Source organism: Sapajus apella, unplaced genomic scaffold, assembly GCF_009761245.1.
Source record: "Sapajus apella isolate SASKATOON/1434 unplaced genomic scaffold, GSC_monkey_1.0 scaffold47, whole genome shotgun sequence".
NCBI lineage: Eukaryota > Metazoa > Chordata > Mammalia > Primates > Cebidae > Sapajus > Sapajus apella.
Window position 1 is genome coordinate 4,047,438 of NW_022436987.1, and position 16,644 is coordinate 4,064,081.

A 16,644-nucleotide genomic window follows, 5' to 3' on the forward strand; every position below is an offset into this window, starting at 1 on the left:
GCTCCCCATTGCTGTTCTTCCACTTACAGGTAAAACACCCTTCTGTCCTATTCAACAGCCCTCTTCCCCTCCCATCACTTTCATCTATTTCCTGTCACTAACTCTCCTATTTATCTAGGGCTTTGGCAAGTTTCCAACTTACCCTGCCATCCTCTAGTTAACTAATGTCCCAACTAACATCTTGGCCTCTTATTTCGTTGATCTCTTGCATGAAACCACCTTCACTTGTTTTCAGTTTAGTCACCATACCTAGACCCTATTCATCATTTAGAACCATTCTACCTATGAGACCTTTGAACTCCAACAACCCATCCTGGTCATAACAAGTTTATGCTCTTTCAGAGTATGTTCTTCAACCTCTCCAAGCCCTGCTCCTTCAGTCCACAGTACCCCTCAGCTTCCTGTCATTTATAGTAATGACATCACTAGTGTCCTAATTCCTTCCCCATCGCCAACTCCTACCCTTAGGCAATCCAGCCATACCAAAGCCATGTTATCTGTGGCCATTTCAGTGATCATTAATTTCAGCAGCACCCCTCAGCCCTTTATCTTGTCACTTCTTGTCATCTTTCTCTTCCACTGCACTCAATGACTATTTAAAATCTTTACTTTGGTGCTACTTACCAATGTTTTAACCCTCTTATTATCACCTTCCATTTCACAGAGAAAAAAAGACACCATAAAGAAATTATCACCTTCCATTTCACAGAGAAAAAAAGACACCATAAAGAACAAATTACCCCAAACTTGTATCCCTTCTACCTCAAACTTAACTACAACATTGTCCCCTTCCTGTCCTCCCATGTTAGACAAAGGGACTGTCCTTGTGTTTAAGGCCACCAGTTCATTCTAGATCCTTCCTCCTGCTTTTTCAGTGGACTCACCCCACCACACACCCCTTCTCTCTATCTTCACAGCCTCTTCTCCCATATACATGTGTGCAGATGTTTTCCAGTCTTAAAAAAAAGTTTCCCCCAACTCTGCCATCTTCTCAGGCTATGTTTTTATTTTTCTTCTTTTCGCTTCCATCTCTACTTCCTCACCACCCATCCTCAGTCTCCTGATTCTAGCTTTTGACCTTTCTACTTTGCTGGATCTTCTTTCAGACGATAGCCTCATTTCCAGATCTGAAGGCTGCTCTTCACTATTCACCTTCTTTCACCCATGCAGCATTGACATATGGGCCACTTAAAACTGGAAACTCTGTTTGTTTCTGTGTAAGCAAAACACTTTGTTTTGCTTCCGACCTCTGACCATTGCTTCTCACTCACCTCCACTCATCTTCTTCCTCTGTCTACGCTGAAAATGACGGTATTCCCTGGGTTCCTGACTTTCTCTCTTCTTGCTCCACACACTCTTCCAAGGTGATACCACTGATTTCCTGGTGACTCCTACATCTCCTTCTCCAAACAAACTTTTCTTCTGACTTCCACACCCATATATATTAAAACAGCTTTTTCATGGTAGATAGCTTAGAGTTGGTTTTGGATGCTCTATAGGCACCTTAGATTCAAAGTATCCAAACATAAACTCCATCAACTTCTCTCAAAATTCTTGCTCCCTCTCCTGGGCACTGTCATCCTCTCAAGTCTAACACTTCAACCTTATCTCCAGCTCCTTTTCTCTTAGCTCCCCATGTAAGCCCCAGTAACTTTCTATGAGATGCCCAGCACATTGCTCATGTCCAGGATAATGTCTGAATCACTGACCTACAACAAAGAACTACAGATTTTCCCAACTGAGCTACCTTCAGTAGGGGAGGACAATTTCAGCACCTGCATCCTCTTTGCACTGTGGCATTTGGTTACAGATACTGTTTACTTACTAACCCAAAAGCAGCGACTGAATTTGAAGGATGGAAGGAGGAAGTTATTCCTCCTAAAAAGAAAAGGCACTTCCTAGGACTGCCTCATTGCCTTTATGACAAAGGCGGTGCTCTGATAAGCTTCAAGGACAGGCTGAGGAGTTGGGAGATTCCTCTTACCAGCTCTTTGCTGAAAAGAAAAGGGACACTGGTTTTGCTGCAGACAGCCCAGTTGATGAAATTCTGCACATGCTCAAACTGACGGTTGAGAACCATGATGCTCTGTAACTGCTGTTCCAGCTTCTGCTTTCTCTCATTAGTAATGCCCTGGGTACAGAGAGAAGACAGAGTCCTTGAACCTGTTATTGGACTGTAGTCTACCTGCTTGGGAAGTCTGGTGGCCTGTGTGTGTCACTGATGGAATCAGATGAGATGATAGCCCTGAGATGACAGTAGGGCAGAGTGCTGCCATGGGCTGCTGGCTGATGGAAAAGGAGAGGAAGACATGGTGGGAGATTGTATGGTGCAAATATAGAATGAGTAATAAATGAATGAGGAAATGAATAAATGTCTGTATCTCGTGCATAAATTGGTGAAGAAGGTGGTTTGTTTTGTGACTTTCTCTTCCAAGACTATAGACTATAATAACCCTGTGTAGTTAAGGATGAAAGACTGCCTAAGAGACATAGCATCAAAAATCAGTTTGAACTGATTTTCCAGCCCTTCATGAGCCACCCTCCTAAAATTAGACTGACATTTTAAAATACAGGGAGCAGCAGACAGCTATGGAAGCTACATATCTGAATTATAGCCTAGGCTTCCCTGGGTGCTGGGACTAGTTTGATATGTGCATGGTTTCTGAACCATCTGGTCCATCTGTCTATACATACCTCCAATTCCTCTATAAGCCCATTGGCCTGTTTGTTCAGCTCATTCATCAGAACCATCTTGGCCATTTTGATCTGGTTTTCCACCTTCCTATGCTGATGCTTCACCTCAAAAATCCTGTAAACTCAATAGGACAAACCATGGTAAGCTTTCCTCATGGCCTATGAGGACCAAGAGACAGCAAACGTAAGAACCAACCTGGAGGCTGCCTATTGAGATCAGGGCCCAGCAGACACCAAATACACACACACACACACACACACACACACACACACATACATCTATATATATACATATATATACACATATATATGTATACAGAGAGAGAGAGAGAGAGAGGGAAACTTCCTCCATCATCCCACCTTTTGTACGACCCAGCCCACTTCATCTAAGTGAGCCAACGGCCCAAAGTTCAGCTTGGTTTTCTCTAGGTAAACCTCAAGTCTACACCCAGGTCAACAAGTAGCCCACCAGTTGACACAGCACTAGAGGTAAGACCAAAAGAGAAAGTATGGGAATGATTTATTGTAACTTGTTGTTGTCTTTAAATGGAGGATGCTCCAATAAATGTTGCCATGAGGTAAAAAGAGACAGAAAGGTCCCTTTCACCCAGGGGGGTGTTGGAGGAATGGGGAATGACTAATAATGTTTATGTGGCTTCTTCTGAGGGAGATGAAAATGTTCTAAAAGTAGACAGTAATTATGTGCAGTCGCACAATTATGTGAACATACTAAAGGCCAATGAATTATACATTTTAAAAGAATAATTTTATGATGTGTAGATTATATCTCAATGAAGCTATTTTTAAAAACTTAAAAAGCATGGGCTTTGAAGTCACCACAGACCTAACGTCCAAACCCAGCACAGTCACAGGCCAGTTGTGTGATCTCAGACAAGTTACCTAACTTCTGTGAACCTCAGTCTCCTCATCAGTAAAATGGAGATAATCCCTGATGGAAAGAATGGCAAGAACTGAACAAAATAATGCATACATGATACCCAAGCCAGTGCTTGCCACATACTGAGCTCTTAGCATCTACCACTTCCTCTTCCTATGTAAAATGCCAATGATTTCATGTCATTTGCAGATTTATAGAGAACACCTAGGGAAAGGGGTAATAAAGCGCAGATTGCCCCTGGCTTATTCCACCCTCATCATAAGCAGCCCCCTCTTCCCGAGTGTCTGCTTGGTACCCTTGTTCTCAAGCACTGACTTCCGGCTAGTTCATAAGGTGTATGCTTTGGCCAAGCTCACTCTGATCATCCTGACCTAGCTTGGCCTCGGTCACCAAGTGATGACTTGATGACAACTCCCTGGCCCTGAGACCTCTAAGGCCAAGACATATGCCTTTTGGACATATGTTCACATCTGCTTAACCACATGTGCTCTTCACAGGCACTATATCTGATGGCCTGGTGTTGGGACCCCGGGTGTGTAGGAACAGAGCATTTCCAGCACTGGCAAGGCACTAGCCTGTACTACCTGTCTTCAATTTGCTTTGCAGATGTCTGTAGACTGGATTTCTTATGTGCCACCTGTGTAGTCACACTTTCCAGAAGCATCCTCTGGTTTTGCAAAACTTCTTCAACATGTCTGCACCTAAGGGATGAGGCAGAGAAAAAGCTGAGAAGGGCTGAGTCCTACTTTGAACATGCCAACCAAACAGGAATCTCCACAGGGCACTGTCTCTGCCAGACCTATGGAAGCTGTGATGACTTCTAGGGAAAGTCTAAGGCACCACAGGCTCTTGGCCCAGTAGGCCTTTTCCAGAGAAGTCCCACAATAGGAGCAGAGAAAAACTTCAGCCCAGGGGCTGCAGGTGGGCTTGGGCAGAGAAAAGATTTTGATGGATGGGGAGCCCCAGAGCTCTCACAAGCAAGAAGTCCAGAGCCCTCCCCAGCCCATTTCAGGCAGTCTGTCAGCCCCACCTGTGTTCTTTGTGTTCCACCATTAGGCAGCTATGGCATGTGAGCATATCACATGTCTCGCAGAATAGCTTGAGCACTTCCTGTGTGTGTAGAGGACAGTACAAGATGAAGTCTCCAGAACCACCATTCACTCCTGCCAGAGAAGATGGAGAAAGTGGGCTTCTCTCGCTTAGGTAGGCAGATCTCTCAGTTAAGCTTTGTTGCACAGCCCTCAGCCTTCAGAGGACACTGCAGAGACACAGAACTTGGGGGAAGGTGGTACAAACAGATGCCTCTCCAGGGGCACAAGGAGAATTTTGGGCTTAGCTTGGCTGGATTTGCCCAGTTGTCCGGAAGTAGCACACCATCAAGGCCCAGCATCCCATTACCTGCCAGAGGCTAAAGAAGGCACTTGCTACTACTCCACATAGATCTCCTGCAGAATAACGAATCCTTCACAATTAACCTCAACCTGTTTATTAATCAGGATTTTGTTTTTAATGGAGCTGAAACCAGTCTTGCCAGGCTCCAGGATAGATCACATGGATCATGAACTCTGGTTCCTTTGGATTTGACAGATGTAGAACCCCTCCCACAATTCAAGGGCCTTGAGAAAAGACTTTCAAGAAGATTGTTACTAAAAACAGATGGTGGCTGGGCATAGTGGCTCATGCCTGTAATCCTATCACTGTAAGCCAGGGTGGGTGGATCACCTGAGGTCAGGGGTTCAATACTAGCCTGGGCAACATGGAGAAACCCCATTGCTACTAAAAATACAAAAATTACCCAGGCATTGTGGCTCATGCCTGTAATCCCAGCTACTCAGGAGGCTGAGGCAGGAGAATCACTTGAACCCAGGAGGCAGAGGTTGCAGCAAGCTGAGATCGCACCATTGCACCCCTGCTTGGGTGACAGAGTGAGACTTCATCTCAAAAAATATAAAAATAAAAATAAAATAGATGGTGCTGGATAGACAAATGGACAAGCCCTGATCCAGACTAAGTTAACTAAGTAACTAAATTAGAAGTGTGGCATGATTGCTCTAGAGGTGAAAGGTAGGGAGCTCAGCTAGCTTCCACAATAATTCAACACTTTCCTCCGTGTACCATTTTATCCACACTCATCCTCCCCTGCCCCCAACTGGGAGGGACTAGAGTGAGTCACTCCGACTCTGAAGAAGACTTCCTTTGGGAAAGGCTCTGAGACTGTCCCTTCTTTCTTTCCCAGTAGGGAAACAAGATCAGAGAGCTATTCTCCAGGGATCCTAAGGTTCAGCCCTGTTTTAGAGCATGGAAGTGGGTGGGGAGAGGTAAGATTGGTACCTGGAGATCCTTTTTGGGCCCGAGGAAAGAACGGGCCCCCGGGGACAGGGCTGTGTCGGTGTTCCTCTGTGCAAGAGCTACAGAGCCAGCGATTGCAGTAGGTGCAGAGGATATGTGCTGCCCTCTTCTCCTTGCATTCGGAGCAGTTCTGGAAGCAGAGAGTTCTGGAGTTACTGGCAATATCCTCATTTAGGTCTGCCTACACAAGAGGCAAATCCTCTAAAGACTGGGGTCCTGCATGCCTATTCCTCTACTATTTTGGAGTGTAGTCTATTCTGGAGAGCTGTCTGGGAGTAATATGTCAGGGCTTGTGAAAGGAAGCATCCTTTGTGAGCAAAAGAGCAGTGGCTATGTCAGGTATGGTGGCTCACACCTATAATCCCAGTACTTTGGGAGGCCAAGGCAGGAGGATTGTTTGAGCCCAGGAGTTTGAGACCAGCCTGGGCAACATAGTGAGACCCTATATCCACAAAAAATACAAAAATTAGCTGGGAGGAATGACACATGCCTGTGGTCCCAGCTACTAGGCAGACTGAGCTGGGAAGATCACTTGAGCTTAGGAGGTCAAGGCTTCAATGAGCTGAGATCATACCACTACACTCCAGCCTGGGCAACAGTGGAAAACCCTGTCTCAAAAAAGGAAGAGGAAGAAGAAGGAGAAGGAAAAAGAAGAAGGAAGAGGAGAAGAGAGGAGGAGGGGGAGGAGAGGAAGGAAGAGAAGGAGGAGAAGGAGCAGCAGCAGCAGCAGCTGTCTCAGGGGCTGTTCGCACAAGTCCTGTGACGAAGCTAAGGATACCCAGATGCATAAGCCAAGGAACTGACCTCATGCTATCTATAGCACACAGGATGGTATGCATTAACTGAGTAATGCTGTAATAAAAGGGATGCAACACATGCTAAGGAAACCAAGGCAGGCTTCCAGGAGATCAGTCTAGGAGTAGCCAGGAAAGTTTTTACAAAGAGGAAACATTTGAGTTGGATACTGAATGGCAAGTAGGTTCACCAGGCAGACAAGGGAGGAAAATGTTATAACAGAGGGAAAGCACAGGCAAAGGCAGGAAATTCAGTGTGCTTTGGAGAGGAGAAAGCCCACATATGGGAATACACAGCAAGATGGTCAAATGCAGCCAAGAAAGGGCAAGTATAGACCAGTGTTCAGAGCTAAGCTCCCACACTTGGGTCTGCCTGATCTGAGAGTACGTAGGCCTCTCCTAGTCCAAATGTTCATTCATTTAGCAAGCAAATATCTTGCCAGAGCTGATATAAAACATCAAGAAAAGGGGAGATTTGGAGAAGTTGGCCTATCTGTGCCTGAATCACACAGGCCACCAAACTAATATGAATTCTGAAAGTTTTACTAATTAAACTATGAATTCCTTGAAGGTAGAGTACATGGGTCTATCTCCCTAACACCCAGCACAGGGCCTGGCACATGTGAGACATTCAACACAAATCAGACACAGGAACAAGTAAGTAAATTGGCGAATTAATACAAAGTGGTGGCAAGGATACCCTAGTGGAAAGAGGAACAGAAGGGCTGCCAGCCAATAAGTGATAAAAAATTTTAAGAAATTCAGGAAAAAGTGATAGTGTTTAAATACAGGCAAGATTAATAAACCCATTTAATCCAGGCTGGGGAGACCGAGGTGGGGACATGAATTTCAACTCAGGAAGATAAAAAGTAAAACAAAAGCCCAGTACTGGTATTTTTCAGTAAGTGCTGTAAGAGAGAGAAGAATAACTATAGATACAGTAAGCAATTCTTAATATACCTTAACTCACATTCACCTGCTGCTAAAAGGATTGACAGAAAAAAAAAAAAGACAGTAATTTTCACTTAATAGAAAAGCCACTCTTTTCTATTTTTTCCCCAACTGACACATTTTTATTTTCTTCTAGATGGATGGTTGGATGATTAGGCAAACTGATGGAGAAGTAACAAATCAGATAGAGTGATGGGTGAATAGACAGACTTAAGGACAGGGGCCTCCCAGATTTTTGAAAAAGATCAGCTGCTTCTTTCCTTGTCCTGACTTACCCTGGCCATCTTGGGTTGCTCAGTAGGAACACACTGCAGAAAAAAATGTTCAGTTACATCCTTGGTAAGATGTACTCGTTTACACCCAGGACAGGAGATGAGCTCTGTGTGGGAAAGAAAGATAGTAGAGTCAGGGCAACATGGCTGATTATACCCAAGGCCTGGACATAAGGCTTTCTAATACACAACACCAAGATATGTGGCAATAATCAAGTGTGCCAAAATGAGCTACATTTGATGCCATAGCCTGCATTCACTATGTGGGTACCCTGAACATGACCATCCCAATGGGGCCCTCCCTGCAGACCATCTGGGCTCCTCACATCCTTGTCTTTACCTGGTCCTACCTTCCTCCCCTCCCAATAAGCCATGCTACAAGAGTAACCCTGCTTTGGTTCTGACAATCAGGTGCCTTCCTGCTGCTCCCATTCCTCATTCCACATCCCTGAGAGCACAGCTCCCATTACTAGCCAAGATCCAGAGAGTCAGTTTAGCCCAGTGCAAAGCTCCAGTCATTAAGGTTACTATGTAGCAGGGTGACTTGGAAGATCTTGAGCTGCAGCCTCCAGAAGGCTTTAGTCAGAGAAAGGCAAGGCCTCCCTGCCTGCTCATCTAGGAGGTATTTTTCTCTTAGTACAGCGTATACCAGTCAGTCTGCCCCTGAGGCTCAGAGGTCTTTTGGAGGGCTCTCTCTCCCTAGTCCACGTTGGGTATATATATATATATATATATATATATATATATATATATACACACACACACACACACAAAACGTATGAACAGTTTGACCTACTCTCTCTCCCCAGAGAAATATATCAGTTTTTAACACATTCTTCAACATAGTGGGCTTCTGGACTATAAACAGCAAAAGACTTCCACCCTGGAGACTATAGTTATTCTGCTGGCCCACCCCAACAGCAGTCAACCTACTGGGAATAAGAAAATGAGCCTCTGGAGTAGGGCAAGGTACCTGTGTCCAGGGATGAGGGTGATCTGAAAGGGGATGGCTATGGCAGTGAATGCAGCAGTACCACTACAATCTCCCCTGTCTCATCTCTTCAAGATAGGAAACAATGATATGACAGCAGTTACTCCAGAGTTACAGTCAGACAAATAAGTCCAAAGACCAGGCTTACCAGCCTGGGCAAGACACTATCTCACTTAATTGCTCTGTGCCCCGGGTTCTTCATATATAAAATAGAAAGGGAAAATAAGAGTTGCTATGCAGATTAAATTAGATAAAACTTCAGAAATCACATGATCCTCCATGACTTTGGATTCAAAAGATTCCTCATATTTTATTCATAGTAAGGCAATAAACTCAATTATCAACTCTCTCTGGTGATGAAAGTTAGTTTGAGTGGTAGATTAAAAAAATGGCCACAAATTCTTCCCCTCCCTCATCCATACCCTTCCAATCCTACCATCAAAAGGTAAGACTCTCCATGAGCTTCAAGTCAGTGACGAGTTTTTTAATTTTTAAAAAAGGTAGGACCCTTCACCATTTGAATCTAAGCTTACCTCATTATTTTCTTTGACCAACAAAATGTAGCAAAAGTGACAAGTTCTCCAAGCCTAGACCTCAAGTGGCCTTATATAATTCTCCTCTTGTTTTTAGAACTCTAAGACTGCCATGTGAAAAAGCTAACCTGGCGTTGAGATTGCTGGAAGATGAGAGATCATGCAGAGAGAGATCTCAGTTGTCTCAGGCATTCCACCTGAGGCCATCATAGACCAGCTAGCCCCAACTAACCCACTAGCTGAAAACAGACACAAGAGTGAACATAGACATAATTAGCTAAGCCCAGGCCAAACCAGAAGAATCACCCAGAGAATCCCAGCCCAAGCAACCAAACTGTAGAATCACAAACTAAATAAAGTTTAGTTGCTTTAAATACCAAGTTTAAAAGCGGCTTGTTATCTAGTAAAAGGTAACTGATATGTCCTGGGAAAATCCAAATCCACAAAATCATGAAAAATAATAGTTTAATACTCCCCTACCCCACCAAAAAAAAAAGAGAAAACTTTTCTGATTCTTTGTGGAACCATGGGTGTTAATGACAAGACTGCATCTGGAATGTCCTGCTTATTCTCCTGCCTGTCAAGAACAATGGCCAGAGGTGGAAAAGGATGCTCTCCACAGGTGACATTATCCAGGGAAATAAGGGGACTGTCCCTCTCTTCCACTTGGCTTACCCTAGGGAGACCTCCTCATCTGCGCCCAGGACAGAAATGCTGCTCTAATTGTTGAAAATGACTTCCACAGACTTCCCTGGTATCAGATGCCCAAACATCAGTCATCATAACATAGCCTCATAAGCAGAATGAAAAAAGAGAACTGAACAGGTCAGACAAGGTCTCATCACACATTCTCTGCTCCCTTGACCTTAAAGCCAGAGTCCTCAGCTTGGCATTCAAGGCCCTTTGCAAATTGACCTTGTCTCTCTCTAGTTTCATCATTAACTTCACCTGCCATACACCCTGTGTTTTTGCCATGCCCAATATCTCTGCTGTCTCTTGATACACCAAACTTTTGCATGATTCTCTGTCTGTAAGAAATGCTGTTTCCTCTTCTGAAATACTCTTTCTTGCCCCTCTCCTTTTGAGATAAACTCCTATTCATCCTTTCATACCTGTTCAAATGTTCCACCTTTGAGAAGCAGGGTTAATTTCCCCCAGGATGAGTTAATTAGTCCCTCTTCTGGGTTCCTGCAGCGCCCTGAACATCCTTCTAGTACAACAAATATCACATTGCATTTTAACTACCTGTTCATATGTCTGCTTCAAAAATAAACCACAGTTGGTATTAAAGGTTATTACCTGGTTTTTAGCAGATTGGACAATTAGACAGTAAGTCTTCACTTAACATCATTGATAGGTTGTTGGAAGTGGCAACTAAGCATGATGACATACAATGAAACCAATTTTTTTTTCATCATTTTAACAAAAGGATGTTTACTTAAGGACTTGCTGTACATTGTTTTTCTTAAAATCACAGTTTCTAAGAACCAGTAGATGATGGTAAATGAGGACTACATTTCTTTTTCTTTTTTTTTTTTTTTAAGATGGAGTCTTGCTCTGTCACCCAGGGTAGAGTGCAGTGGCACAATCTCAGCTAGCTGCAAACTATCCCCCGGGTTCAAGCAATTCTCCTGCCTCAGTCTCCTGAGTAGCTGGGATTACAGGCACCTGCCACCATGCCCAGATAATTTTTTTTATTTTTAGTAGAGATGAGATTTCACCATGCTGGCTAAGCTGGTCTCAAACTCCTGACCTCAACTGATCCGCCTGCCTTGGCCTCCCAAAGTGCTAGGATTACAGGTGTGAGCCACCACGGCTGGCTGAAAACTGCATTTCTTTTGGGTTTGTGAGTTCCAAGTGTACTTATTGCACTCACAGCACTGAAAGTACTAAGAAGACACCTGGAAGTTTTCTGGAAAAAAAAAAAGCCAGTGCAGGTTGATAAGGAAAGCAGAGGTGTGGGGCTTGGGAAAAGCTATGAATTAAAAAATATGGGTTCTAGGCCCAGGACTGGCAGTATCTAACTATGTAACCTTGGGTAACACCCCCTTTCACTCAACCTTACTTTCTACACCATTAAAATGAGGGGAATAGGAATGCAGGGAAGTACAAATCATCCAACCCACTTATTCTGCCTACAGTAACCAGGTTTTTTTTTCTCCTGGAGGCCAGACATGGTAGCTCACACCTGTAATCCCAACACTTTGGGAGGCCAACGCAGAAGGATCACCTGAGATCAAGAGTTCAACACCAGCTTGGCCAACATAGCAAAACCCCATCTCTACTAAAAATACAAAAATTAGCAAAAGGTGGGGGCGGGCACCTGTAATCCCAGCTACTCGGGAGGCTGAGGCAGGAGAATTTCTTGAACCTGGGAGGCAGAGTTTACAGTGAGCCGAGATCGCACCATTACACTCCAGCCTGGGCGACAGAGTAAGACTGTGTCTCAAGAATATATATGTAAATAAATAATAATTTTTTTTTAAAAAAGAAATATTCTCCTGGGCAAGATGCGATGGAACAGACAGCCAAATGGTTCCTGGCTATCATCCTTGTCAGAAAATCAGGGAACACGCTTGTCATTGAAAGGAAGCCTGAATTTAAGGGATTAGCCCTCTAAGAGGGGTTGTGCAGCAATGAGCAGAGACAGAGAATCATCGCAATGGTGCAGGCACTGTCCCAGGGAGGCTGCGGGCCCCAGGGTGGACCCAAATGACATGCGCTCTCTTTGTGTCACAGCACCTTTGTCCAAAAATTATTTTCTTCCCTCAGAAGCTCCCTAAACCCATCAAGCTGTGTCAACCTTGACTTTTTATTTTTTTAGGAGATTCTCCATCTTTCAATGAGGATACCAAAACAAAGTTTTACTTTAGACAACTGGAATATATCAGCTTTTAGAGCTGTGTATAATCAAACATCTACTTAACAATATTTAATATTAATTTGGTTATAAATAATATTTAAATCACATTGCACATATTATTTAGATATCATGATTTTTTTCTATTGTATTCAGTGAATAATTATTATTCATGCAACAGTCCCACTCTTGTATTTCACATACAAGAACATCAATTCTGAGAAGTATAGAGATAGGACCCCAAGTCCACACAATTATCCCCATGAGATGTGGGGCTTCTGCTTCCAGAATAAGGAAGTCACAGACACCAGAGATGCTCCTGAAAGCCTAGGAGCCTAGGAGAGCAGCTCTGAAAGCTGAGGACATTCAGTCCATCTGTCACAAGTACAAATACTTCTGGTCCTTGAAAGGCATGAGACAAATTTACATCTGTATACCACCACTCTCTGAACCAGGCACTTTACATGTGTAAAAAACTCCCCAGGTGAGGGCAGGCACTGTGGATCACGCCTGTAATCTCAGCACTTTGAGAGGCTGAGACGGGGGGGTTCATGAGGTCAGGAGTTTGAGACCAGCCTGACGAACATGGTGAAACCCTGTCTCTACTAAAGACACAAAAATTAGTCGGGCATGGTGGCACGTGCCTGTAATCCCAGTAACGCAGGAGGCTAAGGCAGGAGAATCACTTGACCCCGGAAGGCGGACGTTGCAGTGAACCGAGATCGTGCCATTGCACTCCAGCCTGGGCGACAGAGTGAGACTCCAGCCAAAAAAAAAAAAAAAAAAAAGAATCCCCAGGCGAATACAATGATACAATGTACAACCAAGTTTGAGACCCGGCACCTTTCAGAGAGCACTCCCTTCTCCCTGTGGCTGAGCCTGATAGCCGTCCCCTGTATCATGCAGCTAAGAAAGGCAGGCTAGCCCAGTTTTAAAAAGAAACTCTAAGAAGTTAACAAAGACTCTGAATTCAGGTGTGATGTAGTTCCTCTCTGGCAGAGAAAAGGGCAGATCCTCAACAGACAGGTAGTGACCTGATACCCCTGTGCCCTGCCCGTTGGCACTGAGGTGGGAGCCAGACTCCCAGCTCAACTGCAGGACCCATAAGCAGGCCTAGAGTGCAGCCTGAGGTTTAGCACTACAAGGACCGCTGCTGGGACCTAGAACATGTGCTGAGCGTAGGACTTAGTGAGGCAGCAAGGAAGTGGGGTTCACACTGGGTAGTCTACCTTTCAGACATGAACAGCAAGGCCAAGGCAACATGGACACCGGGAGGTAGGGGAGGAGAGAAATCCCAAAGAGGTCTCAGAAAGCTGGTATCAGGTTAGTTTAGGCCACCAAGTGAGGAAACATACATCGCGTAAGCCTGACACCAATGCTAAGCAACCCCCTGAGGGTTGGGAAGCCCTTCATTCTACAGCTCTTGTCCAGGGCTCCAGGTAGCTTGGAGCTGGGGTCCAAGCTCTGACTCCAACAGAGCAATTGAATCCTCTGGAGGAGCCTGATGTTCCTCTGCTAGTTCCAATCTGCAGATCCAAAGCTGGACAGAACTTCACTGTTCATCTGGCCAATACCCACCACGCAGATGATGATGAAGGCCCTGAGATGGAGAGGGGCTTAGCTAAATCCACATAGCCTTGGTATAACATATGTGATACGCTGAACCACTAAGCAGTCTTTGATTACCTCTGTAGCCACAGGGAAGATGCTCTACCTCTCTACGCCTCTGTCAGACACTAAGCAATCAGAAAAACCACTCTAGTTGTATCCTTTGGCAGGCTGCACATCCTCACTAACAGTTCTGCCCTCCCACCCCCAGGGCAGCCCCATTCTACTGAGCACCAGCCAAGGCCCCCGCCACACAGCCCCCGAAGGCTTCCTCCGACCCACCACTGAGAGCGGCACCACCTTCAAGAAACATGTTGCACCCAAACCCCAAATACCCAGTCCCTGCTAGACAGACAAATTTTTATCCAAGTCACCCCTAAAGTGACTAGTGCTTCTGCCCCAGCTGCCAGCAGGCTTACCTGTGGCCCTGCTGCCACGATTAGAGTAACACCTGGGAGAGAAGTCAGAAGAGCGACAGGTGAGACCACCACAGGTCCCAGAGGATGGTGCTTACCAAGCACCCAGGAACACCCACCCTGCATGCTGCAGCCAGCCGGGCTGCAAGGCCAAAGCCTTGGGGAGTGGATACTAGACAGGGTAAGGGGAGCAGTCTGGATCCTCTCCTCCCTTCTCTGATGCATCCTCAGCCAGGGCTGCATTTCTCTAGCTCACCTGAGATAATCCTGCAAGAAAGGGCTTGGTTGACTCCTCCTGTTTCTGTTTATCTCGAAGGCTCTGCAGCAATTTTCCCACACTGAACAGCAAGAGGGAGACCTCAAAGAGGCGACTCTCTTCCTAGCTGCATCTCCTTCCTAATCCTCTGGGTGCCTTGGAATAGAAGCTCAGAAGGAAGAAAACGACATTTCCAACTTTCAGGAACTAGCTCTGTCGCCCTCTGCACAGCTCGGGAGACATCACTCTCAGCCTTTTAGGACTCCATCCAAAAATCCTTCAGCCCTCCATGTTCCCCAAAATGACAGTGCTCATGTGTGGCTGGAACCTGCCCCGATCCGGCAGCTCATTTAAATAGAGCTCATCACAACAACAGTGTTGGTGGAGAAGTGAGTAGCTGCAGTGCCCTGGGGACCCCCTGTTTATACGTAGGAAGAATGATGCAATCTGGGTATCAAAATAGCAATCCAGAATGGAATAACAGGCTCACGCAGCAGCGGTGCCTGCACAGCCAGAGCTCAAGTTGACACACTCTGTCAGCCCCACACTGCTGCAGCACGCAGATGCCAGGCACACACTCTCACCGCATCATTTTAAAAAACAGCAGGAGCCCGAGATATCCCTCCATGCCCCCGGCACTGAAGGAGGGTGTGGGGGGGCCTTCAACAGACATTGAAATCTGTCTCCTACATACTCACCTGCTCCTGCCACTTCACCTGAAGTCCTTATCCTGTGACGTCACAGTCAGTTGCCATAGTGACCAATTGTCCGTCACAAGCAGAGGATTTGGACTTCGGATGGAGAAGACACACATTTATGATGCACAAAGGTCCTGGGAGGTGCCCCTTGGCAGCTAACTCTACCCACCAGGAAGATCCAGTGACATACAAGCAGGGAAGGAAAAAGGGAAGGATGAACAGGATTGACTGGAGTAGATATTAGGATGGGGCAAGACTAAAAGTACAGGATAATTTCAAAAGCACAGAGCAATCAGATGAGGGGGAGTGGCAGGGATGTGCTTGGAAGGATGGGCAGGAGAGTAAGCTCCTCAGGGGACCTGAATGCTAAGCTCAGGAGCTTGACCTTCATCCTAAGATAAAAGGCAGCCTAAAAGCTTCTGGAGAGTGACTTAGCTGGGCTTTAGGATTATCGTGATAAACTGGACACAGAGAGGTCAGTATAGCTGGGCATTAATGGGACCCTAAATTAGGTTCGAAATGAAAAAAGGGAACAGAAGACTCATTTCAAAGAGAACTGACAGGACACAAGCAAATTATGATGCTGGGGCTAGTGGTGGTGTGTGAAGAGCATGAAGTCAAGTGGAGGCACTGTCATGAACAGAGGTAGGTAACAGGAGGAAGAGAGCAGTGGTCGAATCCCATGTTATCTATGCGTTCCTTTCTCTGGCCCCCTTGCCCTCTTAAGATCAGGTCTCATTCTGTCTTGTCTGGACCAGTGATGCCCAAATCTGGAGAGCTTGTTAGAAATCCTGAATCTACCAAATCCAAATATGTTGTTTAGGTGTGGCACTGGGAATCTGTATTTTTAGCTAGCATCACAAACAATTCCTAGGCATCCAGACCAGCACTGGTTCAAGGCCAGCAATCAGGAACCAATGGCCTAAACAGCTGCAGTAGTCCAGCAGGGCTTCCTGTATCCAGTCCTGTCTCCTCCTAGAGTTCTTCTCACTGGGCCAGCATGACTGTTTTTTTCTTGTTTGTTTGTCTTTGTTTTTGCTGTTTCGAGACAGTGCCTCATTCTGTCACCCAGGCTGGAGTGTGGTGGCATGTTCATGGCTCATTGCAGCCTCAACCTCCTAGGCTCAAGTGATCCTCCTGCCTCAGCTTCCCAAGCAGCTGGGACTACAGGTGTACGCCCAGCTAATTTACTTTTTATTTTTTGTAGAGACAGGGCCTTACTATGTTGCCCAGGCTCGTCTTGAACTCCTGACCTCAAGTGATCCTCCCCTCTTGGCCTCCTAAAGTGCTGGAATTACAAGGGTGAGCCACCATGGCCAGTCAG

General features: G+C 45.5%; 1 protein-coding gene across 4 annotated transcripts in view; it reads right to left on the reverse strand.

Moving 5' to 3' along the window:
- Positions 1 to 16,393, reverse strand: part of TRIM66 (tripartite motif containing 66) — a 42,700-nt gene extending 26,307 nt beyond the window's left edge. For 2 of the 4 annotated variants that reach the window (XM_032240676.1, XM_032240673.1), the window contains exons 1-7: positions 14,623 to 16,393; positions 7,962 to 8,065; positions 5,924 to 6,071; positions 4,623 to 4,755; positions 4,177 to 4,293; positions 2,695 to 2,809; positions 1,985 to 2,131 (exon numbers count right to left, since the gene is read on the reverse strand). In XM_032240676.1, the coding sequence (XP_032096567.1) occupies positions 1,985 to 2,131; positions 2,695 to 2,809; positions 4,177 to 4,293; positions 4,623 to 4,755; positions 5,924 to 6,071; positions 7,962 to 7,970 (669 nt within the window). In that variant the 5' untranslated portion in view covers positions 7,971 to 8,065; positions 14,623 to 16,393. Of the gene's footprint in view, positions 1 to 1,984; positions 2,132 to 2,694; positions 2,810 to 4,176; positions 4,294 to 4,622; positions 4,756 to 5,923; positions 6,072 to 7,961; positions 8,066 to 8,931; positions 11,018 to 14,622 lie in introns of those variants that run through there. The other 2 variants (XM_032240674.1, XM_032240675.1) reach the window with 2 other exon arrangements.
- Between the last annotated feature and the right edge of the window lie 251 nt (positions 16,394 to 16,644).